General features: G+C 43.5%; 1 protein-coding gene across 1 annotated transcript; it reads left to right on the top strand.

Annotated features, from left to right (window-relative positions):
- On the top strand, nt 1–25,648 carry LOC112224740 (ATP-sensitive inward rectifier potassium channel 12-like). Its single transcript, XM_042306165.1, has 2 exons — nt 1–689; nt 22,995–25,648. The coding sequence occupies exon 2, from the start codon at nt 23,162–23,164 to the stop codon at nt 24,500–24,502; it is 1,341 nt and encodes a 446-aa protein (XP_042162099.1). The 5' UTR covers nt 1–689; nt 22,995–23,161; the 3' UTR covers nt 24,503–25,648.
- The last annotated feature ends 824 nt before the right edge of the window (nt 25,649–26,472 follow it).

Below are 26,472 nucleotides of genomic sequence, written 5' to 3'. Positions count from 1 at the left end.
CAGGGAGCGAGTGAGTGAGCAAGAAACAGTGAGAGAGTGAGAGAAAAAGAGAGAGAACTGCAGCCAGGAGAACTAGATCAGATTGCAAAGATTGATAGAGGGGCTGTTCAGCTAATAAGCAGAGTTAATTTTCTCTCTTTAATTCTCCAGTTTTATGGGAAATGTGACAAGGGACTTAAATGTGTCTAAATATTGTGACTGAATAGAAGTGCTGAAGGAGTTCACAAGATGGGGATACAAAGCCTTTTTTCACATTTGGAAGTTCTCAGATACCTTTTTTACGCCCAGCAGCAGAGGACAAACTGAGGACGGAGTGATTCAGGCAGAAAAAGAAAAGTCACCAGTTTTTCATAGTTTTTATCTTTGTGGGGACTGACTGACACCTGGTGCATTTATTGTATGTGTGATGTATGTCGGGGAAACTCCCTGACTGAAACCAACAGAGGAAGGATAGAAAGCAGAAATAGAGATCAACAATGAAGAAATTCAAAGGGTTTCTGTGCCTGTGGCTCAAAAGGATGGAGTGGTTCTACCCTTAGGAATCACAGAGAGAGAGAGAGACCAGCTCTGGTGGCTTAAACTCAGAGGGAAGAATGATGCTTCAGTTTGGCTAGCTGGTATATGAGCTAAGAGGATACTGTATTTCAGCTCCAAAGTGGGGGAAGAAAAGACCAGGCGGATTATATAAGGTAAGAAAGGAACTAATCAAACTTCACATCAAGTTTGATGCTGCTCTTTTAACAAATCCTTTTCCTCATCATTGCTGTAATATTGGTTGGAACAGCAATAGCGTTATTGGGTTTAGTGTAATTGTAAATACAATGTCCCTTATCTTCTCCAATCTAAGTTCATATAGTACAGGTATGTTGCTCTGTAAGAGAGAAGGCAACTCTTCGAGTCGATATAGTGACGCTTTCCTCATTAACATCACAGAATATGAGTTGTGTATATGATCCTCCTGACACTTGCATACAGTATCACTTCACACCTTCAGCTGGTATGAGATAGGACTGTATGATGCTTAGCTTGTACCTGTTCCAGACAGTACTACATAAAAAAAATATGTTGTAGTCTCAAACATGATACACATTCTACACTCATAATTATAAGTAAATGTCTAAGTCCACTGACTATACATAATTCTCTGAGGTAAATCCATTAACAGAACATAATGATTGAGGACCACTAGTTGCATTTGTGACAGTAGTTTTTGGCATGATTTGCACTTCAGATTTTCTGAACGGATAAAAGTAGATAGAGTTGAAGTCGGAAGTTTACATACACTTATGTTGGAGTCATTATAACTTGTTTTTCAACCACTCCACAAATTTCTTGTCAACAAACTATAGTTTTGGAATGTCGGTTAGGACATCTTCTTTGTGCATGACACAAGTCATTTTTCCAACAATTGTTTACAGGCAGATTATTTCACTTAAAATGTATTGTTTCACAATTCCAGTGGGTCAGAAGTTTACATACACTAAGTTGACTGTGCCTTTAAACAGCTTGGAAAATTCTAGAAAATGATGTCATGGCTTTAGAAGCTTCTGATCATTTTAGTCAATTGGAAGTGTACCTGTGGATGTATTTCAAGGCCTACCTTCAAACTCAGTGCCTCTTGGCTTGACATCATGAGACAATCAAAAGAAATCAGCCAAGACCTCAGAAAAAAAATTGTAGACCTCCACAAGTCTGGTTCATCCTTGGGAGCAATTTCCAAATGCCTGAAAGTACCACGTTCATCTGTACAAACAATAGTATGCAGGTATAAACACCATGGGTCCACGCAGCCGTCATACCGCTCAGGAAGGAGATGCGTTCTGTCTAGAGAGGAACGTACTTTGGTGCGAAAAGGGCAAATCAATCCTAGAACAACAGCAAAGGACCTTGTGAAGATGCTGGAGGAAACATGTACAAAAGTATCTATATCCACAGTAAAACGAGTCCTATATCGACGTAACCTGAAAAGCTGCTCAGCAAGGAAGAAGCCACGGTTCCAAAACCGCATAAAAAAGCCAGACTACGGTTTGCAAATGCACATGGGGACAAAGATCGTACTTTTTGGAGAAATGTCCTCTAGTCGGATGAAACAAAAATAGAACTGTTTGGCCATAATGACCATCGTTATGTTTGGAGAAAATAAGGGGGAGGCTTGCAAGCCGAGGAACACCATCCCAACCGTGAAGCACGGAGGTGAGCGTATCATGTTGTGGGGGTGCTTTGCTGCAGGAGGGACTGGTGCAATTCACAAAATAGATGGCATCATGAGGTAAGAAAATGATGTGGATATATTGAAGCAACATCTCAAGACGTCAGTCAGGAAGTTAAAGCTTGGTCGCAAATGGATCTTCCAAATGGACAATGACCCCAAGCATACTTCCAAAGTTGTGGCAAAATGGCTTAAGGACAACAAAGTCAAGGTATTGGAGTGGCCATCACAAAGTCCTGACCTCAATCAGTAGAACATGTATGGGCAGAACTGAAAAAGCGTGTGCGAACAAGGAGGCCTACAAACCTGACTCAGTTACACCAGCTCTGTCAGGAGGAATGGGCCAAAATGCATCCAACTTATTGTGGGAAGCTTGTGGAAGGCTACCCGAAACAATTGACCCAAGTTAAACAATGTAAAGGCAATGCTACCAAATACTAATTGAGTGTATGTAAACGTCTGACCCACGGCGAATGTGATGAAAGAAATAAAAGCTGAAATAAATCATTCTCTCTACTATTATACTGACATTTCACATTCTTAAAATAAAGTGGTGATCCTAACTGACCTAAGACAGGACAATTGTGACAGGAATTCTGAAAAACTGAGTTTTGATGTATTTGGCTAAGGTGTATGTAAATTTCCGACTTCAATTGTATACTTGAATGTTACACTGAATATAAGACAGACATTTGTATAATTACGAAAATGAAAGCATTTCATTTTGGATATTTTGGATACATACATTGTACCCTTGATAATGTATAGAGCTTTGTCCAGCTGACAGCTGTCATGAATTAAATCCATAGGAATGCTGTATGATCTGAGTGCATCTCCCAAAAGTACTGTACTCAAGATACAACTAAAGAGTTTAAAATACCAAGAGGATTCAAGTTGATGTACAGTCGTGCTCTGTTTCCCAGATGGATAAATGACCACATCCTGCCTGCCTGTTATCTCAATAGCACACCAGCACACCACAAACATTATCTTCATGTTGCATTCATACATGACGCCATTAAAATGTATTAAAAGAATGAAGTCATTATACATACTTGAACTCATATTTGAACATGTGTTCAGATATTAAAAACTCATTTTAAATGGCACTTAAATGCAGAATACTTCAGGACATTTCAGAGTTCTATTATTTCTCCTGACCTGCGCAGCATGTTGCACTAAGTGCAATACAGATGTACATCTATATGAGAGAAGATGCACAATAAAATGTATATTTTAAAAAGTACTCAGTGGTTCTCTGTGAGTAGAACAGTAAGTAAAATACTACGTGCAAGTGCCCCCTAGTGGGATTGACCTGTCATCACTTAATTGATCAAGAGGTGGATGAAAAACGGACCACAGGAGATATTCAGCCAGCTTGTCTTGTCCAGTAATACATAAATAGAAGAGACGATGGAGGATCATTAAATCAAATTAAACAGTGACAAAAAAGAACACAGATCTGTCCTGAAGCAATGAATGACTATGATACAAAATGCACAAACACAAACATGCAAATGCTCACACAAACACACGCACGCTTATCTCTTTGGTTCCAGCTGAACAGTAACTTCAGATGGCGTCTGAAACACAAAATGTTATCCCAGTCCACGGGACGATAGAGTGTGACTCATCAACCTGTCTTTTATCTGGAGAGACACATACCGAGAAAGAAAAGAACAGACTTTATCAGAGGTGACCTTTCCATTGCCTTGGTCAAATCCTGTCAAACTGTTCATGTTGAATAAGGATCACTGTGATAGAAATAGAATGAATAATAGTATTTCTATTTTTATGTTCACGACATTATTATATTGTCCAAAGCATACAATGTGGTAACAAACTTCCCATGTTTACTGCCCATGGCAGATACTGTACTGTACTGTACCACGGTTAAGATGGGAGCTACTCTATAGGAAAGTACCTGTAGGTCACTTGAGACTACACTAGTGAAGAGGGTGTATAGGAAAATACACTGACATCTGAACCTGATCTCATCCTCGACAATGGATGTGGATAGTGGCCTCGATCGCAGTCGCCGGTTCAATTTCCTACCTCCTTGAGATGGAGTGCCCCCCTTTCCCCTAGGCCTAAACTTCTTAGGATCATTCAAAGCAATACACCTTACCTGCACCCTCAATTCACCTCCATACTTGGCGCGTGTGTGTGTGCTCCTGGAAGCAACTGTACGAAAGTTATATGTGAGTAATACCCAACATCATACGTTCTATATAGACGCCCTCATGAGTTCTATCATTTGGTTGTTATTTCAGACGCAACAAAGTCATCCCGAAGTCAAGTTATTTTAAAGGGAAAGGAATGACAATGAACAACTTACCGTAAATAGAAATGCAGCAAAATGGTGTCACACAAGGTGCGACTTCCGTCACGTGCCGTGGTATTTTTGGCATTGCCTCTGCAGACCTGTTAATTCTCACTCACACACAACGTCATACCCCCCCACACAAACAGAAACATAAGGGAATCTCACTCACACACACACAAACAGAAACATAAGGGAATCTCACTCACACACACTGTCATACCCCCCCACAAACAGAAACATAAGGGAACCACACAAACAGAAACTCACACACACACCCCCACACAAACAGAAACATAAGGGAACCTCATACCCCCACACAAACAGAAACATAAGGGAACCTCACACACACACTACCCCCCACACAAACAGAAACATAAGGGAACCTCACTCACACACACCGTCATACCCCCCCACACAAACCGAAACACTGAATTTTAACGTCAATATCTCAATAACAGCTATAACACATAAATATGCGACAAATAGGGCCAAAGTCATAACTAATAGTTTGTCTACTCATGCATGTGTTCCATTTACAACATAAGACAAGGGGATTGGTGACAATATACTTCATAGGCCTAATCTACTCTATTCTCAGCTGTGTTATAAAGACGTCACAAAAACTGTCGATTCTGAAAAACCTTGGCATTTTAACAAGGCATACATTCTCTGATATTTCTGAGCGAATTCCAAATCAAAGTCCATTGCCTGACAACCTATTCATGCAGCACGTTGCTAAATGCTTTCTTTAGCAGAGACCTGGAGGCACTTATCTAATGACTTGAAACACACACAGGCAGTTTTACTTTCATTTGAACAATTCATGTGTTACCTGATATACTACTACAGTATGATATGGGCGTTGGTAGTCTAAAGGGGATAAGAGGCCAGCCTGGTCGTGCATGTACTGCAAAAGATGACACAGGGTAAAAACATACTGAAATGCTGAAACCATCTGTATACTATGCATTTTTTGTGATATTTGTGATTGGTTCAAGTGATTTACAGTGCATTCGGAAAGTATTCAGACCTCTTGCCCTTTTCCACATTTTGTTACGTAACAGCCTAAAATGGATTTTTTTTTAAATTCCTCATCAATCTACACACAATACCCCATTATGACAAAGCGAAAAAAATGTATTTAGCATTTTTTTGCAAATGTATTAAAAATAAAAAACAGAAAGACCTTATTTACATAAGTATTCAGACCCTTTGCTATGAGACTCGAAATTGTGCTCAGGTGCGTCCTGTTTCCATTGATCATCCTTGAGAGGTTTCTACAACTTGATTGGAGTCCACCTGTGGTAAATTCAATTGATTGGACATGATTTGGAAAGGCACACCTGTCTACATGAGGTCTTACAGTTGACAGTGCATGTCAGAGCAAAAACCAAGCCATGAGGTCGAATGGAATTGTCCGTAGAGCTCCGAGACAGGATTGTGTCGAGGCAAAAACATTTCTGCAGCATTGAAAGTCCCCAAGAACACAGTGGCCTAAATCATTTGTAAATGGAAGAAGTTTGAAACCACCAAGGCTTTGCTTTGTCATTATGGGGTATTGTGTGTAGTTTTAGAATAAGGCTGTAACGTAAGATAATGTGGGAAAAATCAAGGGGTCTGAATACTTTTCGAATGCACTGTATTGTATTTCTGCAGTAACACTAGTGGGGAAGTGTGAGACATTATCAGGGGACAATTAAATCCTTTGGAAGAGGACATGGCGGTCATAATATATTATAGCAACTGAGAAAGGGCTCTGTTGGACATGGCTGTAGAGCACAGCAGACTACTGTGTGTTCATAGTGAATGGAACGAGACTAAGAGGCTGTGGTAGAGAGAGGGAAGGACCAGAGGTATTTGATAGAGCACGTCAGTGGGCGGTTGTACACCATCAGTCAAGCCTTCCGAGTGTTGATCAGTGGGAGATCATTTCCATCTAAAAGGACACATGAACAACAACATGTGAAGTTTATAGGAGCATGCCAAATTGGATATCAAATGAAAGCTAAGAGTCTATATTTATTTTAAATGAAGGCATACATATATTATTCAACCATTTTCCATCCTAAAAATTGGGAATACGCAAAGGCTTTGATTTCTGGCCAAACAGATGGAAAAGGGGTCTTAGACAACATCTACCAGAAAAAGTCTTAAAAGTTATTAGAAATACATCAAAACACAATAATTTTGAAGTAAAGACCCTTGCCAACTAATATCAACACTTATACTTTGTTTTGGAGAAATGATTTGCCTTCTGTAAGTTGAAGAAACTTGTGACTTGTAATTCTGTGACCAAAAACCCATGTCTTTAATACGTTTTAGGATTCCTCACCCTCGTGAGGGACAGTAATGAAAGATTACAGAAGCAGCAAGTAACGTTACACCTACCAGTTAGTTATAGTGTATTAATTGGTAACGTAATTACAGAAACCTCTGTAACAGAATTACTGCAATTGAATAGGCTACAATGGGAAATCATAGTAGCCACAAACCACAGGTGGGTCACTTGCTACTGTCCTCCCTTCCACTTGCATACTGTTATGTTCAGCTCATAAGACTTGTTAAAAATCTTTCTGTTGTCTGTTAGTGAAAGCAAGACTGTGAAAACAGTCTGGACAACCCCTCCCTCTCCCTCTCGCTCTCTCTCTCTGCTGCTCTCTCTCTCTCTCTCCAGTTAATGTTACCTTTCCCGGATCTTACTGATACCTACCATGACATCTACCACCTACCCTCTTTGCTTGTAACAAGCATCCTCAACCACTGAGCACCGACCAACATCAGACGTTCATGGATGTTGAAAAGTAGTTGAAATTTGGTCAGTCACGCCCTGGTAGGACCAGATTTGTGTCAATCATAGACATCTACTGTATGTTTCACAAGTTTGGACAACACGGAACAGTACAGTTTAGCACAGTAGAGTAAAGTACAGTTTAATGTATTGTATTGTACTGTACTGAACATATCTACTCTACTGTACTGTACTAAATTCTACTTCCACATTTCTGTGCTGTTCTGTTCTCTATCAATCAATGAAGCCATTTTTACATCAGCAGATGTCAAAAGTGCTTATACAGATACTCAGCCTAAAACCCCAAAGAACAAACAATGCAGAGTAGAAGCACTGTGGCTAGGAAAAACTCCCTAGAAAGACAGGAACCTAGGAAGAAACATAGAGAGGAACCAGGCTCTGAGGGGTGACCAGTCCTCTTCTGGCTGTGCCAGTGGAGATTATAAGAGTACATGGCAATTAAGGTACAGATCATTCTTCAAATGTTCATAAATGACCAGCAGGGTCTGACAATAGCCCACCGGCACATAGATTATTGCAGCATAGATACTGGGGACTGAGAGAGGGGACGTGGGTGACCCTGTGGCCCCACCCAAATTTACACCCAGGCAGGGCCAACCAGTTAGGATATAACCCCACCCATTTTGCCAAAGCACAGCCCCCACACCACCAAAGGAATATCAACAGACCACTAACTTACTACCCTGAGACAAGGTCCAGTATAGTGCACACAGATCTTCCCCACCGTACAAGGGGGCGCAAAACTGGACAGGAAGATCACATCTGTGACTCAACCCACTCAAGTCGAGAATAGTGAAAAAATCCTGGAATGACGTGATGCACCCCTCCTAGGGACAGCATGGGAGAGCGTGATCAAGCTAGTGACTCAGTCCCTGTAATAGGGTCGGTGGCAGAGAATCCCAGTGGAGAGAGTGGAGCCGGCCAGGGAAAAGACATCAAGGGTGATTCCTCACTTCAGTGCCTTGCCGTTCACCTTTGCACCACTGGGCCAGACTACACTCAATCATAGGACGTACTATGATAGGACGTGAAGAGATGAGTTTTCAGTAAAAACTTAAAGGTTGACACCGAGTCAGCATCTCTCACATGGATCGGCAGACCATTCCATAAAAATGGAGCTCTATAGGAGAAAGCCCTGACTCCAGCTGTTTACTTAGAAATTCTAGGAACAATTAGGAGGCCTGCGTCTTGTGACCATAGCGTATGTGTGGGTATATATGGCAGAACCATATTCGAGCGATACGTAGAAGCAAGTCCATGTAATGCTTTGTAGGTTTACAGTAAATCTTCAAATCAGCCCTAGCCTTAACAGGAAGCCAATAGAGGCTAGCACTGGAGTAATATGATAATTTTGAAGGGTTCTAGTCAAGATTCTAGTAGCCGTATTTTGCACTAGCTGAAGTTTATTTAGTGCCTTATCCGGGTAGCCGGAGAGTAGACAATAGCAGTAGTCTAATCTTGAAGTGACAAAAGCAAGGATTAGCTTTTCTCTAACGCTAACCCTAACCCTAACCCACTCCACAAATTTCTTGTTAACAAACTATAGTTTTGACAAGTCGGTTAGGACATCTACTTTGTGCATGACACCAGTCATTTTTCCAACAATTGTTTACATACAGATTATTTTACTTACAGTTCACTGTATCACAATTCCAGTGGGTCAGATGTTTACATACACTAAGTTGACTGTGCCTTTAAAAAGTTTAAAAATACCAGAAAATGCTGTCATGACTTTATGAGCTAAATGGCTAATTGACATCATTTGAGTCAATTGGAGGTGTACCTGTGGATGCATTTCAAGGCCTACCTTCAAACTCAGTGCCTCTTTGCTTGGCATCATGGGAAAATCAAAATAAAATCAGTCAAGACCACAGAAAATAAATTGTAGATCTTCACAAATCTGTTTCATCCTTGGGAGAAATTTCCAAACGCCTGAAGGTACCACGTTCATTTGTACAAACAATAGTATGCAAGTATAAACACCATGGGACCACACGGCCGTCATTCCAGATGCCGAGCAGTTGTCATACTAGGCGGTGATGCAACCGGTCAGGATGCTCTCGATGGTGCACTTGTATGACCTTTTGAGGATCTGGAGACAGTGCAAAATCTTTTCAGTCTCCTGAGGGGGGAAAAGGTTTTGTCGTGCCCTGTCTTGGTATGTTTGGACCATGATAGTTCATTGGTGATGTGGACACCAAGGAACTTGGAACTCTCGACCCGCTCCACTACAGCCCCGTCGATGTTAATGAGGCCTGTTTGGCTCGCCTTTTCCTGTAGTCCACGATCAGCTCCTTTGTCTTGCTCACATTGAGGGAGAGGTTGTTGTTCTGGCACCACACAGCCAGTTCTTTGACCTCTTCCCTATAGGCCGTCTCATTGTTGTCAGTGATCAGGCTGTTGTGTTGTCAGCAAACTTGATGATGGTGTTGGAGTCGTGTTTGGCCACGCAGTCGTGGGTGAATAGGGAATACAGGAGGGGACTAAGTACACACCCAGTGTTAAGGATCAGCGTGGCAGACATGTTGTTGCCTACTCTTACCACCTGGGTGGGCCCGTCAGGAAGTCCAGGATCCAGTTGCAGAGGGAGTGTTTAGTCCCATAGTCCTTAGCTTAGTGATGAGCTTCGTGGGCACTATGGTGTTGAATGCTGAGCTGTAGTCTATTAACAGCATTCTCAAATAGGTGTTCCTTTTGTCAAGGTGAGAAAGGGCAGTGTGTAGTGCGATTGAGATTGTGTATATACTGTATACTTTGTCCTTCCCTATCTATTCTTTACTATCTATTGCATCTTAGCCACTCTGACACTGCTCATCCATATATTTTATACTTCTATATTCTTATCCCATTACTTTACTAGATTGTGTGTTAGGTTTTGTTGTAGAATTTGTTTGAAATTAGATTTTGTTTCTGGAGTTGTTGGATATTACCTGTTGGATACTGCTGCACCGTTGGATCTAGAAGCAACACTCACAATAGCATCTGCTAGCCATGTGTATGTGACCAATAACATTTTATTTAATTTGATAACAAGGGGGCTAATCCTTGCACACCGCCTCCGAATAAACAGCGCAGGTTCTCGGGATTCCTGAGAGGGGCAGGTGGATGTATTTGGATGAGCCAAATTCTTCCGCAAGATTGTGTGGGTCTGGAACCTCCTCCCCAAGCATTTACTGTGGCAACAGTTCTCCCAAGTGGCTTGTTCAATGGGGTCAAGTTACTGGTTGCCGAAGTCCCCGAACCTGGTGTGGACTGGATATCAGAACGCACAGTTCCTTCTCCACGTTCAGACACACGGTTGTCAAGAGTGGTGGATATGAAAACAATAATTATCCCAGTCCTCAGGGTAGAGCGCTGCCCCTTCAGGAGATAATTTATGGGAGACTGGCAGTCTCACCATGGGTGATGACGACGGTGGCGAGAGGGTACAGTCTACAAATCGCTCTGCATCCTCCTCCTTTTTTGGCTTCATTACATCAATGGTCCCCGAGGTCCTAGCACCTGTCTTTTGAGAGGAGATTTCCTCTCTCCTTCAAACGCAGGCTGTTCGTGTGGATCCCGTGTCAGAGGTACAGAGCGGTTGGTAAAGCCTGTACTTCTTAGTTACCCGAGAGCGATGGAAAGTTGGGTTCCATCCTGGTCTTACTCACCCTTCACCAGCTTTTGCAGTCTGTGCGCTCCAGCGATTGGTTCACATTCATAGATCTGAAGGATGCATATTTTCAAGTGCTATACATCCTCCCCATCTCCCTATTGCCCGCACATATTCTATGGTGGTGGAGGCAGTTTTGGCACCGGTGCAGTGTCAGGGGATCAGAGTATTTTATTTATCTGGATGATTGACTGGTCATAGCGGAGTCGAGGGAACAGGTGGAGCTCCACACTGCCACTCTGGTTTTCTCTGGGGTTCATAGTGAATCACAAGAAAAGTTGTTTGACTCCGGCTCAGCGTATTCACTCATCGTGACATGACCCTCCAGTATGACAATGCCACCAGCCATACTGCTCTTTCTGTGCGTGATTTCCTGCAAGACAGGATTGTCAGTGTTCTGACATGGCAAGCAAAGAGCCCGGATCTCAACCCCATTGAGCACATCTGGGACCTGTTGGAGTGAGGGCTAGGGCCATTCCCCCCAGAAATGTCTGGGAAATTGCAGGTGCCTTGGTGGAAGAGTAGGGTAACATCTCACTGCAAGAACTGGCACATCTGGTGCAGTCCATGAGGAGGAGATGCACTGCAGTACTTAATGCAGCTGGTGGCCACACCAAATACTGACTGTTACTTTTGATTTTGACCCCCCCCTTCCCCCCTTTGTTCAGGAACACATTATTCCATTTCTGTTAGTCACATGTCTGTGGAACTTGTTCATTTTATGTCTCAGTTGTTGAATCTTGTTATGTTCATACAAATATTTACACATGTTAAATTTGCTGAAAATAAACGCAGTTTACAGTGAGAGGACGTTTCTATTTTTGCTGAGTTTATGAAAGCTGTGGTGCCTCTGTGACTTTTGTTGATGTGTCTGTTTCAGCGCTGGGTGATTGTCGACGACAGGATGGTGGTGGTATGCACCAACAGACAGGGTGGGATATCGTCTCTAACTCTCCTTAACCTGGCCCGTTATCTGCTCGTATGGAGCAATGCACATTTTCTGTTGCTCAGGCTTTGGTCCTGGACGCTCTGTGTGAGCCTCTGTTTGAAACATTGGAGTCTGTGGACCTGAAGGTCCTTTCCTAAAAGACTGCCCTGCATATTGTGCATTTATCCAGGTTACCACAGTTACCCTGCTGGTTTGAGCCTTGGACTGCTGTGGTTCGTTGATGAGGCTGCACGTGAATGCACATTATCAAGTCACAGCAGATGCCCTGTTGTTTTGGACTTGCGGTTCCTTGTGTGAGTTCTGGCATTCCAGACTCCTCAGTACTCTATGTTAGCCTTTTTGAAACCAGTAGGATCTACGGACTAGGCCTGCCGTTGACAATATTACCCAGCTTTTTGTCCAGAGTACCACAGTTTTCCTGTGTGTTTGAGCCTTGGGCTGCTTTGATGTGTGGCAGCGTGCGAGTACACCGTTTCCGTGTTACTGCAGGTTTTCTGTAGGTTTGAGCCTCAGGCTGCCATGGTTCAACAACTCTTGTCGGTTCAGTACGCATAGCCAAGTTGCAGCAGGTTCTGGTTCCCTATGTGGGGCTGTGACAGTTCAGGCCTCATGAGGCTGTGACAGTTCAGGCTTCTCAGGTAAGTATTAGGGAAAAAGGTGGCTTCTGTAATCCATTTTTTGGGGCGTGATTGGGGCGTGATTGTATGTCCCCATAGTATGTTATACAGAGTGACCGACTCAAAGGGAACGTACAGTTGTGAATAGCCCAGTATTATAGGTAGGCGGGGTTTCCGAGGGCAGTCTCGGCATCCATTGGCCCATTGGGTGGGATTTCAGTTTGCTTCAAGTGAAAAGGTCACCTGTGTAACCAGAAGGAGAGGCCTCATTTAGAGCAATAAATTCTTCTGGCTTAAGCCAGGATTCAGTCAGGCCAATCATATCAAGTTAATGATCAGTAATTAGTTAATTGATTATGACTGCCTTGGAAGTGAGCGATTTAACATTTAGTAGTCCCATTTCGAGATTTGAGGTGTTATCACAAACTCTTTCATTTATGACAGGAATGGAGGAAGTCTTTATTCCAGTGAGATCGCTAAAGTAAACACCGCCATGTTTGGTTTTGTCCGACCTATTATAGATCAAGGCAAATCTACTCTGCTCTACTGTGCTGTACTGTGATGTCCAAACTTGTGAACCATTGACGTTTATGATTATTTCATAGGTATTGTTTAGTGGTGGAGCTCATTACAATAATAGCCCGAGTTTAGAATTATACCCAAATATGCAAAAGAAGGATATTGCATATTGTTACCTTTGTGTATTCAGGTTACACCACCATGAAGAGAATGATATTCAAATCCATAATTATGCATTTCTGTATAGTACAGATCAGGGGCACATGACATCCTTGAATCTCCAATCGTTTTTGGAAAATGTGGTCACATAAAAAACTGAGGGAGATTTTATTCTGCAACCAAACTTTGCATCTGCACAGTTTTTCAATTAAATGTGTTTTTGTGAAATGTTCTGTGTCAATTGTTCAAAGTAGTAAATAATAATACAAGTCCCATGATGGTAGTGACTGCTAATTACTGCTTATCACTTTAAAACCTCTACGGGATTGGTGTCCCTATACCGGGACGGTTGATGCTAACATGTGCTAATGTGGCTAGAATGACATTGTAAGTAACAGCAAACTTTCCAAGACATAGACATGTCTTCTATGGGCAGAAAGCTTCAATGTTTGTTAATCTAACTGCACTGTCCAAATATAGTAGCTATTACAGTGAAAAAATACCATGCTATTGCTTGAGGAGAGTGCACAACAACACGGAAACTGGTTTGATACATTCACCTCTGAAGGTAAATAATGTACTGACATTCAGTTATCTTGCTCTGACTTGTCATCCTGAGGGTCTCAGAGATAAAATGTAGCACAGTTTTGTTTGATAAAATCTAGTTTTATATTCAAATGTAGGAACTGAGGCCTCCCGGGTGGCGCAGTGGTTAAGGGCGACGGCTCTGTCGTAACCGAACACGACCGGGAGGTCTGTGGGGCGGCGCACAATTGGACTAGCGTCGTCCGGGTTAGGGAGGGGTTGGCTGGTAGGGATATCCTTGTCTCATCGGACACAAGCGACTCCTGTGGCAGGCCGGGCGCAGTGCGCACTAACCAAGGTTGCCAGCTGCACGGTCTTTCCTCCGACACATTGGTGCGGCTGGCTTCCGGGTTGGATGCGCGCTGTGTTAAGAAGCAGTGCGGCTTGGTTGGGTTGTGTATCGGAGGACGCATGATTTTCATCCTTCGTCTCTCCCAAGCCCATACGGGAGACAAGATAGTAGCTACTAAACAATTGGATACCACGAAATTGGGGAGAAAATGGGGTAAAATAAAAAATAATAATAATAATTTTAAATGTAGGAACTGGGTTCTACAGTTTGAAACCCTGCTGTCTCTGGCTCCACACCCATCTCGCCCAGCCATCTAGATGTGTGAAAGTTAGTGTATAAGCTAACTCATCTCTGTTGTTGTTGTCTTAGCTGATTCGCTGTTGTTGTCTTACCCATTGTTGTCTTAGCTAGCTCTCCCAATCAACACCTGTGATTGCAACATGCCTTGTATACTGTTGTTTAGGATAGTTATAATTGTTTTAGTTTACTGCGGAGCCCCTAGTCCCACTCAACATGCCTCAGATACCTCTTTTGTCCCACCACCCACACATGCGGTGACCTCAACCAGCATAACTAGTGCGTCCAGAGATGCAACCTCTCTTATCGTCACTCAATGCCTAGGTTACCTCCACTGTACCCGCACCCTACCATACCCATGTCTGTACATTATGCCCTAAATCTATCCTACCACGCCCAGAAATCTGCTCCTTTTATTCTCTGTCCCCAACGCACTAGACGACCAGTTTTGATAGCCTTTAGCCGTACCCACATCCTACACCTCCTCTGTTCCTCGGGTGATGTAGAGGTTAACCCAGGCCCTGTGTGTCCCCAGGCGCTCTCATATGTTGACTTCTGTAACCGTAAAAGCCTTGGTCTCATGCATGTTAACATCAGAAGCCGCCTCCTTAAGTTTGTTTTACTCACTGCTTTAGCACACTCCTCCAACCCTGAAGTCTTTGCCGTGTCTGAATCCTGGCTTAGGAAGGCCACCAAAAATTAAAAGATGTCCATCCCCAACTACAACAGTTTCCGTCAAGATAGAACTGCCGAAGGGGGAGGAATTGCAATCTACTGCAGAGATAGCCTGCAATGTTCTGTCATACTTTCCAGGTCCATGCCCAAACAGTTCGAGCTTCTAATTTAAAAAATGTATAAGTCTCTCACTGTTGCCACCTGTTATAGACCCCCCTCAGCTCCCAGCTGTGCCCTGGACACCATATGTGAATTGATTGCCCCCACATCTATCTTCAGAGTTTGTTCTGTTAGGTGACCTAAACCTGGATATGCTTAACACCCCAGCAGTCCTACAATCTAAGCTAGATGCCCTTAATATCACACAAATTATCAAGGAACCCACCAGGTACAACCCTAAATCCGTAAACATTGGCACCCGTCAGTAGAGGATGCCTGGTCGTTCTTTAAAAGTAATTTCCTCACCATCTTAAATAAGCATGCCCCTTTCAAAAAATGTAGAACTAAGAACAGATATAGCCCTTGGTTCACTCCAGATCTGATGTCCTCGACCAGCACAAAAAAATCCTGTGGCAGACTGCACTAGCATCGAATAGTCCCAGCGATACTGACTGCATAGTCAAAGGCTAGCTTTGTCAAACAGAAATGTGCATCTTGTAGTTCTAACTCCAAACAGTTTTGGGACACTGTAAAGTCCATGGAGAATAAGAGCACCTCCTCCCAGCTGCCCACTGCACTGAGGGTACGTGTCACCCTAGTCACACCCTGGCCTAACAAAAATAGAGAATAAAAGCCTCTCTATGGCCAGGGCGTGACTAGGGTGGGCATTCTAGTTTCTTTATTCCTATGTTTTCTGTTTCTATGTTTTGGCCGGGTATGGTTCTCAATCAGGGACAGCCGTCTATCGTTGTCTCTGATTGGGAATCATACTTAGGCAGCATGTTTTGCCACCTTAGTTGTGGGTAGTTGACTTTGTTAGTGCCCTGTATGGCCCTAGTAAGCATCACAGCAGTTCCCTTATTCCTTGTTTTTGTTGGCGACGCTAAAAAAAAAAGTAGTCTCAACACGCTGCACCTTGGTCCAGTCATTTCCACCCTGATGACGACAGTGCGCGTTCACAGCCCGGTGCGCTACATTCCAGCTCCCTGCATTGGCAGGGCTAAAGTGGGCATCCAGCCAGGACGGATTGTGCCGGCTCAGCGCATCTGGCCGCCAGTGCATCTCTACGGCCCAGGATATCCTGCGCCGGCTCTGCGCACTGTGTCTCCGGTGCGTCTGCACAGTCCTGTGCCAGCGCCCCGCATTTTCCGGGCGAAAATAACCATCCAGCCAGGACGGGTTGTGCCAGCTCTATGCTGGAGACCTCCAGTGCGTCTCCACGGCCCAGTGTATCCGGTGCCTATGCCAAGAACCAAGCCTCCAGTATGTCTCCCCAGACTGGTGAGTCCTGTGCCTGCTCCAAGAACCAGGCCTCCTGTATGTCTCCCCAGCCTGGTGAGTCCTGTGCCTGCTCCCAGAACCAGGCCTCCTGTATGTCTCCCTAGCCCTGTGGCAGCTCCACGCACAAGGCTGCCCATACGTCTCCTCACTCCAGTGATGATCCATGGCATGAAGCCTCCAGTGATGATCCATGGAACGAAGACTCCAGCGACAATCCCCAGTCCGGAGCCTCCAGCAACAATCCCCAGTCCGGGGCCTGCAGCGAGGGTCCCCAGCCAGGGGCCTGCAACAAGGGTCCCATGTCCGGGGCCTGCAGAGAGGGTCCCCAGTCTGGGGCCTGCAGCGAGGGTCCCCAGTCCGGGGCCTGCAGCGAGGGTCCCCAGTCCGGGGCCTGCAGCGAGAGTCCCCAGTTCCCCGGGGCCTGCAGCGAGGATCCCCAGTCCGGGGCCTGCCTGCAGCGAGGATCCCCAGTCCGGGGTCTGCAGCGAGGGTCCCCAGTCCGGGGCCTGCAGCGAGGGTCCCCAGTCCAGAGGCGCCACCAAAGTATGTCCATTTTGAATCCACCATACTTTCTCCACTGTGCAATCCGGTTTCCGAGCTGGTCACAGGTGCACCTCAGCCACGCTCAAGGTATTAAACGATATCATAGCCACCATCAATAAAAGAGAGTACTGTGCAGCCGACCTGGCCAAAGCTTCCGAACCTGTCAATGACCGTATTCTTATCGGCAGACTCAACAGCCGTGATTTCTCAAATGACTGCCTCGCCTGGTTCACCAACTACTTCTCAGATAGTTCAGTGTGTCAAATCGGAGGGCCTGTTGTCCGGACCTCTGGCAGTCTCTATGGGGGTACCACAGGGTTCAATTCTCTGCCGACTCTTTTCTCTGTATATATCAACAATGTCCCTTTTGCTGCGGGTGATTCCTTGATCCACCTCTACGCAGACGACACCATTCTGTATACTTCTGGCCCTTCTTTGGACACTGTGTTAACAAACCTCCAAACGAGCTTCAATGCCATACAACACTCCTTCCATGGCCTCCAACTGCTCTTAAGCGCTAGCAAAACTAAGTGCATTCTCTTCAACCAATCTGCTTCTTTAATCAGCACAACAGTTTTCAGCTGTACTAACATAATTGCAAAAGGGTTTTCTAATGATCAATTAGCCTTTTAAAATTATAAACTTGGACTAGCTTACACAACGTGCCATTGGAACACAGGAGTGATGATTGCTGATAGTGGGCCTCTGTACGCCTATGTAGACATTCCATTAAAAATCTGCCATTTCCAACTACAATAGTCATTTACAACATTACCAATGTCTACACTGTATTTCTGATCAATGTGATGATATTTTGATGGACAAGAAATTAGCTTGTCTTTCAAAAAACAAGGACATTTCTAAGTGACCCCAAACTTTTGAACGATATATACAAATGAAATATGAATGATTGATCCCTTAACCAGAAAGGTTTCACTCTAGTATTGGACATGCACACAAGCAGAGAATGGAAAAATGCTGTATACCTATATACCGTAGGTTGCAGTGGGAAAATGCAGTATACCTATATACCGTAGGGTGCAGTGGGAAAATGCAGTATACCTATATACCGTAGGGTGCAGTGGGAAAATACTGTATACCTATATACCGTAGGTTGCAGTGGGAAAATGCAGTATACCTATATACCGTAGGGTGCAGTGGGAAAATGCAGTATACCTATATACCGTAGGGTGCAGTGGGAAAATGCAGTATACCTATATACCGTAGGGTGCAGTGGGAAAATGCAGTAAACCTATATACCGTAGGGTGCAGTGGGAAAATGCAGTATACCTATATACCGTAGGGTGCAGTGGGAAAATGCAGTATACCTATATACTGTAGGGTGCAGTGGGAAAATGCAGTATACCTATATACTGTAGGGTGCAGTGGGAAAATGCAGTATACCTATATACCGTAGGGTGCAGTGGGAAAATGCAGTATACCTATATACCGTAGGGTGCAGTGGGAAAATGCAGTATATGTTACGAATAACTATGAGTGGTGGGTGGAATCAGGCGCAGAGAGCAGGGTTCTGTCGTTTATCAAATTTATTTCACCGGTGCAACCAAAACGATCACGCCAACACACAGGGCGTATATAAGTTGCCAGTCCAAAACAACAGGACAAAAATAGACCGGAGAATAAAGATAAGAAAACAAATCACACCATCAAACATAGAGTAACAATTAACAAGCCCGCACAAATACCCAGCGGGCCTAGTGCCCTTAAATACCCTACAAACAAACCCTAATACAAAACAGGTGTACCCAATTAACCAATAACCAACACAAACGGAAAAAGGAATCGATGGCAGCTAATAGGCCGGTGACGACGACCGCCGAGCCCCGCCCGAACAGGAAGAGGCACCCTCTTCAGCGAGGTTCGTGACAGTATACCTATATACCGTAGGGTGCAGTGGGAAAATGCAGTATACCTATATACCGTAGGGTGCAGTGGGAAAATGCAGTATACCTATATACCGTAGGGTGCAGTGGGAAAATGCAGTATACCTATATACCGTAGGGTGCAGTGGGAAAATGCAGTATACCTATATACCGTAGGGTGCAGTGGGAAAATGCAGTATACCTATATACTGTAGGGTGCAGTGGGAAAATGCAGTATACCTATATACCGTAGGGTGCAGTGGGAAAATGCAGTATACCTATATACCGTAGGGTGCAGTGGGAAAATGCAGTATACCTATATACCGTAGGGTGCAGTGGGAAAATGCAGTATACCTATATACCGTAGGGTGCAGTGGGAAAATGCAGTATACCTATATACCGTAGGGTGCAGTGGGAAAATGCAGTATACCTATATACCGTAGGGTGCAGTGGGAAAATGCAGTATACCTATATACTGTAGGGTGCAGTGGGAAAATGCAGTATACCTATATACTGTAGGGTGCAGTGGGAAAATGCAGTATACCTATATACCGTAGGGTGCAGTGGGAAAATGCAGTATACCTATATACCGTAGGGTGCAGTGGGAAAATGCAGTATACCTATATACCGTAGGGTGCAGTGGGAAAATGCAGTATACCTATATACCGTAGGTTGCAGTAGGAAAATGCAGGGAAAGGCTGGGCTGAATACAAAAATTATAATTTTGAAAATATTCTAATTTCCATTTTTACTTTAGAGAGCCATAATGGTTTTTACACCCTCCTTTAAAGGATGTTACAGAGTCTGAAATATACAGTGAAATCTTAAAGGTTTCTTGATCAAAATCTATTAAAATCTGTTTTTAAAAATTCTGCAGAAGGCATAGTACCTTAGGATTGCATATTTACAGCCTGAATAGTATACAAGCACCTCACCCTAATAGGGTATTTAAAAAACAATCGTTATAAATATCATTACAAGACAAATATAATGGCTTTTTTGTATTACAACTTTTCTGAAACATTGTAACATGTAACAAAATGTGTAAATTAGGCTATATACACATGCCCGCTCCGCTTTTCTGGACACTGCATGAAGTCACTATATTTTGGGGGGCTTTCATTGGAAAAAGACACTACTGGACAATTCATACATTGTTGATCAACACTCCTCTCATCTTTCTTTCTAAACAACAGTACTGCAATGTAATGTATGATAAATGCATTTTATAATATATTTTCTAAGAGAATCTTAGCTAGAACACATCATTTTCAAGATATCAACAATTGTTTCCTTTTAAGTCTGAAGAATACATCTCCAAACAAGCACGAAAAATGTGGTGAATGCACAAGCTTCTGAAGCTATCATGCATACATCAATATCCAAATCAAATCTACTGCAAGTTTATTTGTCACGTACTGTACATAGATTTGCAGATGTTTGTGTTTCTAGCTCCAACGGTGCAAAAACATACACACATAATCTAAATAGTAAAAGAAATGTCAGAACAAATCCAAATACCAACCAAATGCAATCTATATGCATCTACACAGAATTAATTTCACAAGATATACTAGGAATGAAATGTACAGCAATATACATATTAGAATGAGCTATGTCGAGAATAAAGTGTATATAGTGCATTTGGAAAGTATTCAGACCCCTGACTTTTTACACATTTTGTTATGTTACAGCCTTATTCTAAAACGGATTAAATTATTTATTTTTCTTCATCCATCTACACACAATACACCATCATGACAAATTGAAACAGGTTTTTAGAAATGTTTGCAAATGGATAAAAAAATGGCAAATATAAATACCTTATTTACATCATTATTCAAACCCCTGCCTTTTTCTACATTTTGTTATGCTACAGCCTTATTCTAAAATGGATTAAATCATTTTTTTTACCCTCATCAATTTACACACAATACACCATAATGACAAAGTGAAAATAGGTTTTTTGATATTTTTGCAAATGTATTCCAAATAAAAAACTGATTTACCTTATTTACATAAGTATTCAGACCCTTTGTGATGAAACTTGAAATTGAGCTCGGGTGCATCCTGTTTCCATTGAGCATCCTTGAAATGTTTCTACAACTTGATTGCAGTCCACCTGTGGTAAATTAAATTGATTGGACATGATTTGGAACACACGCTATCTATATAAGGTCGCACAGTTGACAGTGCATGTCAGAGCAAAAACCAAGCTATGAGGTCGAAGGAATTGTCCGTAGAGCTACGAGACAGGATTGTGTCGAGGCAAAAATCTGAGGAAGGTTACTAAAGCACTGAAGGTCCCCAAGAACACAGTGGCCTCTATCATTCTTAAATGGAAGAAGTTTGGAACCACCAAGACTCTTCCTGGAGCTGTCTGCACAGCCAAACTGAGCAATCGGGGGAGAAGGACCTTGGTCAGGGAGGTGACCAAGAACCAAATGGTCACTCTGACAGAGCTCCAGAGTCTATGTGGAGATGGACAACCATCTCTGCAGTCCTCCACCAATCAGGCCTTTATGGCAGAGTGGCCAGACGGATGCCACTCCTCAGTAAAAGGCACATGACAGCCCACTTGGAGTTTGCCAGAAGGCACCTAAAGTACTCTCAGACCAAGAGAACAAGATTCTCTGGCCTGATGAAACTGAGATTGAACTCTTTGACCTGAATGCCAAGTGTCACGTCTGGAGGAAACCAGGCACCGCTCATCACCTGACCAATACCATCCTATCACCTGACCAAAGTCATACCCGTGGTACGGTCTGATATACCATGGCTGTCAGCCAATCAGCATTCAGCGCTCCAACCACCCAGTTTATAATATCACTTAAACTCTGTATGTATTTCTTACTGTATGTATTTCTTACTCTTTTTTTTTTTTTGGGGGAAGCCTACAGGTGCATGTTTTATAAACATATAGTTTGAACTGGATAATTTACTTTTATAAACTGGGTGGTTCGAGCCCTGAATGCTGATTGGCTGACCACCTTGGTGTTTCAGACAGTATACCACAGGTATGACAAAATATTTCATTTTAGTGCTCTAATTACATTGGTAGCCAGTTTATAGTAGCAATAAGGCACCTCAGGGGTTTGTGGTATATGGCCAAGCACTCCGCGTTGTATTGTAAAGCAGTTGGTTATTGTAAAAACGTAACAAGATCCCCATTTCTACGTGACATGTCAAGTGATACAGTATCGCCTGTCTCTCTGCTTCAAAATTCATCAGCTTACAGTGTATCAACGAAATTCATATAATGAGCGGAATATATTGTTATAAACAATCCAAGTATTTCAGCAGTGCATTTTACTCTACACTATTATTCTAAATGGTAGCACATATAGAGTGAGTCTTACCACGTTATCCTATTGAAGAACACTGACTGATGGAGAATATTGACGTAGTATTCACAGCACATAAACATACATTTATGTCAAATTGATACATTTATGAGGTAATAATATAGTATTTTACAGTGTTCCGTGGTTATCAAACTATATACATTTACTAGGCACTCCACAATTTTGGTTCAGTAGTTTTCGGGTTTTGAGAAGTTTGATTAAGTGATAATTAATTGTATTGTTAACAAATGACAAGAAAATCTAATCAAAAGTAAGGTGAATATTTTATTTTTAAAAGCAGATACTAGATTGAACATGTATCCAAATTGAAAGAGTGATTTTGTGCAGTGAACAAATTTGTTTGTTATCCTCAGTCAATTGAAAATGTACTTAGAGTATTGATAAATTAGCAATTTTGATGATCTGTTTAGATTTTTGTTCAAATGTACTACATACTTGTGAAGACTTTTCATTAATTGGACTTTTGACCAATCATATAAGCTCCGAAAAGATCTGATGTGAAAAGATCTGATGTGATTTGTCAAAAGACCAATTAGTGGAAAAAATATCAGAATTTGTCTGCCTGTCTTAACGTAGCCTTTGTAGTGTAGTTTCCCAGAGTCTTCATGGTGGGGTATGTTGATACTGACATGCTGTGATATACTGACATCCGTATCCCTTTCCTCTTTCCTCAGGCAGGGGTCTGCCAAGAGTACAACACCCAAAAGCACACCTCCACCTTCACCTTCTGAGATGGGGCTCTGGCAGTGATACACCTGGGAAGGGCCTTTGAGTGATCACACATTGGGACTCAAGGATTTCCCACTTACTCCGACACTGCAGCCCGGCCTACGTGGCCAGCATGAGCGTTGGGCGGATCAACCGTTACAGCATCGTGTCGTCCGAGGAGGAGGCACTGCGCCTCACCAATATGCACAGCAGCAGCGGTGGCGGCATGAACGGCTTCGGCAACGGCAAGATCCACACACGCCGTAAGGTCCGCAACCGCTTTGTCAAGAAGAATGGCCAGTGCAACGTGCAGTTCGCCAACATGGAGGACAAGTCATCTCGCTACATGGCTGACCTTTTCACCACGTGCGTGGACATCCGTTGGCGCTACATGCTGGTGCTGTTCACACTGGTGTTCGTGCTGTCCTGGCTGGCCTTTGGCCTGGCCTTCTGGGTTATAGCATTGCTCCACGGCGACCTGGACAACCCGGCCGGAGACGACAACTTCACACCTTGCGTCCTGCAGGTCAACGGCTTCGTGGCCGCCTTCCTGTTCTCCATCGAGACCCAGTCAACCATCGGCTACGGCTACCGCTGTGTGACAGAGGAGTGTCCGGTCGCCGTGTTCATGGTGGTCTTCCAGTCCATCATTAGCTGCATCATCGACTGCTTCATGATCGGCGCCATCATGGCCAAGATGGCAAGGCCCAAGAAACGTGCGCGGACACTACTGTTCAGCCACAACGCAGTGATCTCTTTGCGCGACAGCAAGCTGTGCCTCATGTGGAGGGTGGGGAACCTAAGGAAGAGTCACATCGTAGAGGCCCATGTCAGAGCTCAGCTCATCAAACCACGGATCACTGACGAAGGGGAGTACATCCCCCTGGACCAAGTAGACATCAATGTGGGCTTTGACAAAGGCCTGGACAGGATTTTCTTGGTTTCTCCCATTACGATTATCCATGAGATCAATGAGGATAGTCCACTCTATGGGATCAGGAAAAATGACCTGGATACGGCGGATTTTGAGATCGTGGTCATACTGGAAGGGATGGTCGAGGCAACCGCCATGACCACGCAGGCCCGCAGCTCCTACCTGGCCACGGAGGTACTGTGGGGTTACCGGTTCGAGCCAGTGCTCTTCGAGGAGAAGAACCTGTACAAGGTGGATTACTCTCACTTTCACAAGACCTACGAGGTACCGTCCACCCCGTGCTGCAGTGCCAAGGACATGGTGGAGAACAAGTTCCTGGTGCCCACCTCCAACTCCTTCTGTTACGAGAACGAGCTGGCCTTTCTCAGCCGGGATGAGGATGAGGAAGAGGAGGTGGTGGGCATGGGCATGGGCAGTGGTTCGTTCAGAGCGTTGGCCAACCTGAACAGTCCGGACCGGAACAATCGACATGAGTTTGAGCGGCTACAGACCACCAGGGGACTGGACCAAAGGTCGTACCGCAGGGAGTCGGAGATATGACCTCTGCACTACCTGGGGTCAACTTCGATACATTGTCTTTCCTTCCAAGGGTAAAAATGCAGAACAATGCGCAGTGCCATAGGAAAAGCTGTCTACTGTAATAGGATGTCAAGTAAATGAGGGGACAGTGAAAGGGCAAGCGGGACACTGGAAAAAGTGGATGCTAGCAAACGTATGCAGCATGCAAAACTGTGGTAAAGAATGTCCACAGGACCACAACAAAAGGAAAAGGCCAGCGAAGGACATTATTCCTTCATGGAAACTTGAATCTTCATTTTTCATTTGAGTTGAGAGTGTTTAATGATGCATCGAACAGGTATAATGACAATACCTAATATTCAGGACCTAGGTGTAAATATTATTGCTTAGATAAGTTATGTTTCATGTGGAGTATTATTTTAAAAAACATCTTAAAAAAGGATTTTTAGCTATTTCAAGTTGCTATTGGGCACAAATGGCAGCGTTACAGTTTAAAGCTACATATAAGCTTCCCATATTGCTGGAATTCACAATCGCTGGAAATGAGTTCGATGACACATTGAAAATTCCTGTAAAAGTGCACTGCAACATTCAGAAGCAATGAGCCATGCTAAATGATCTAACCATCCACAAGCCACTGATGCACAACATAGTTTCACAACGTGGACTTAATTTTAACCCGTTGTGATGAATAGATATCATTTGCACTATAAGCAGAACTTAAGAGTAGGCCCTATACTAATGCAATAAATTAATTTTAGAACGGGCAATACATTTTATTGTTCATTTTGATACCCCTTGCTTAAAACATTAAAATAACACAGGATTATTCTGACCTCAATGAAGTTTGAAACTACTAAGTTGCTGATATGGAAAATATCATTACATTTCATCATTATTTTGATTATTCTCTTTACAACAAATCTATGCACATCATTAATGTTATCAGGAGACAGAAACTCAATGGAGATGATGCAATCCAATCATCATTGCATAATTCTACAAAGAGAACGGGTTTGATGAAAGTATGTCTGAACTCAATGAGAATTGAAGGGCTTCACATGTAAAAAGCATTTACCCTCTATTACACTTCATGACCAAAAGTATGTGGACACCTGCTCGTTGAGCATCTCATTCCAAAATCATGGGCATTAATATGGAGTTGGTTCCCCCTTTGCTGCTATAACAGCCTACACTCTTCTGGGAAGGCTTTCCAATATACAGTATGTTGAAACATTGCTGCAGGGACTTGCTTCCATTCAGCCACAAGAGCATTAGTGAGGTTGGGCACTGATTAGGCGTGAGGTCAGGGCTCTGTGCAGGCCAGTCAAGTTCTTCCACACCGATCTCGACAAACCATTTCTGTATGGACCTTGCTTTGTGCATTGGGGGCATTGTCATGCTGAAACAGGAAAGGGCCTTCCCCAAACTGTTGCCACGAAGTTGGAAGCACAGTTGAAAGATTTCCATTCACTGGAATTAAGTGGCCTAGCCAGAACCATGAAAAACAACCCCAGACCATTACTCCTCCTCCACCGAACTTTACAGTTGGCACTATGCATTCGGGCTGGTAGCGTTCTCCTGGCATCCGCCAAACCCAGATTAGTCCGTCGGACTGCCAGATGGTGAAGTGTGAATCATCAGTCCAGAGAATGCGTTTCCACTGCTCCAGAGTTCAATGGCGGCGAGTTGTACACCCCTCCAGCTGACGCTTGGCATTGCGCGTGGTGATCTTAGGCTTGTGTATGGCTGCCCAGCCATGGACTTGCACTGATGTTGCTTCCAGAGGCAGTTTGAAACTCAGTAGTGAGTGTTGCAACCAAGGACAGACCATTTTTACGTGCTCGGCAGTCCTGTACTGTGAGTTTGTGTGGCCTACCACTTTGCGGCTGAGCCGTTGTTGCTCCTAGACATTTCCAATACACAATAACAGCATTTACAGTTAACAGGGGCAGCTCAAGCAGTGCAGAAATTTGACGAACTGATTTGTT

The sequence above is a fragment of the Oncorhynchus tshawytscha genome, linkage group LG25, assembly GCF_018296145.1.
Source record: "Oncorhynchus tshawytscha isolate Ot180627B linkage group LG25, Otsh_v2.0, whole genome shotgun sequence".
Lineage (NCBI taxonomy): Eukaryota > Metazoa > Chordata > Actinopteri > Salmoniformes > Salmonidae > Oncorhynchus > Oncorhynchus tshawytscha.
The sequence above is the reverse complement of the archived record's forward strand: the minus strand, read 5'-3'. Positions and strand labels throughout refer to the sequence as shown.

Excerpts from the sequence above, each read along its gene's own strand:
- LOC112224740 (XM_042306165.1), top strand. The coding sequence starts at position 23,162 with ATGAGCGTTGGGCGGATCAACCGTTACAGCATCGTGTCGTCCGAGGAG.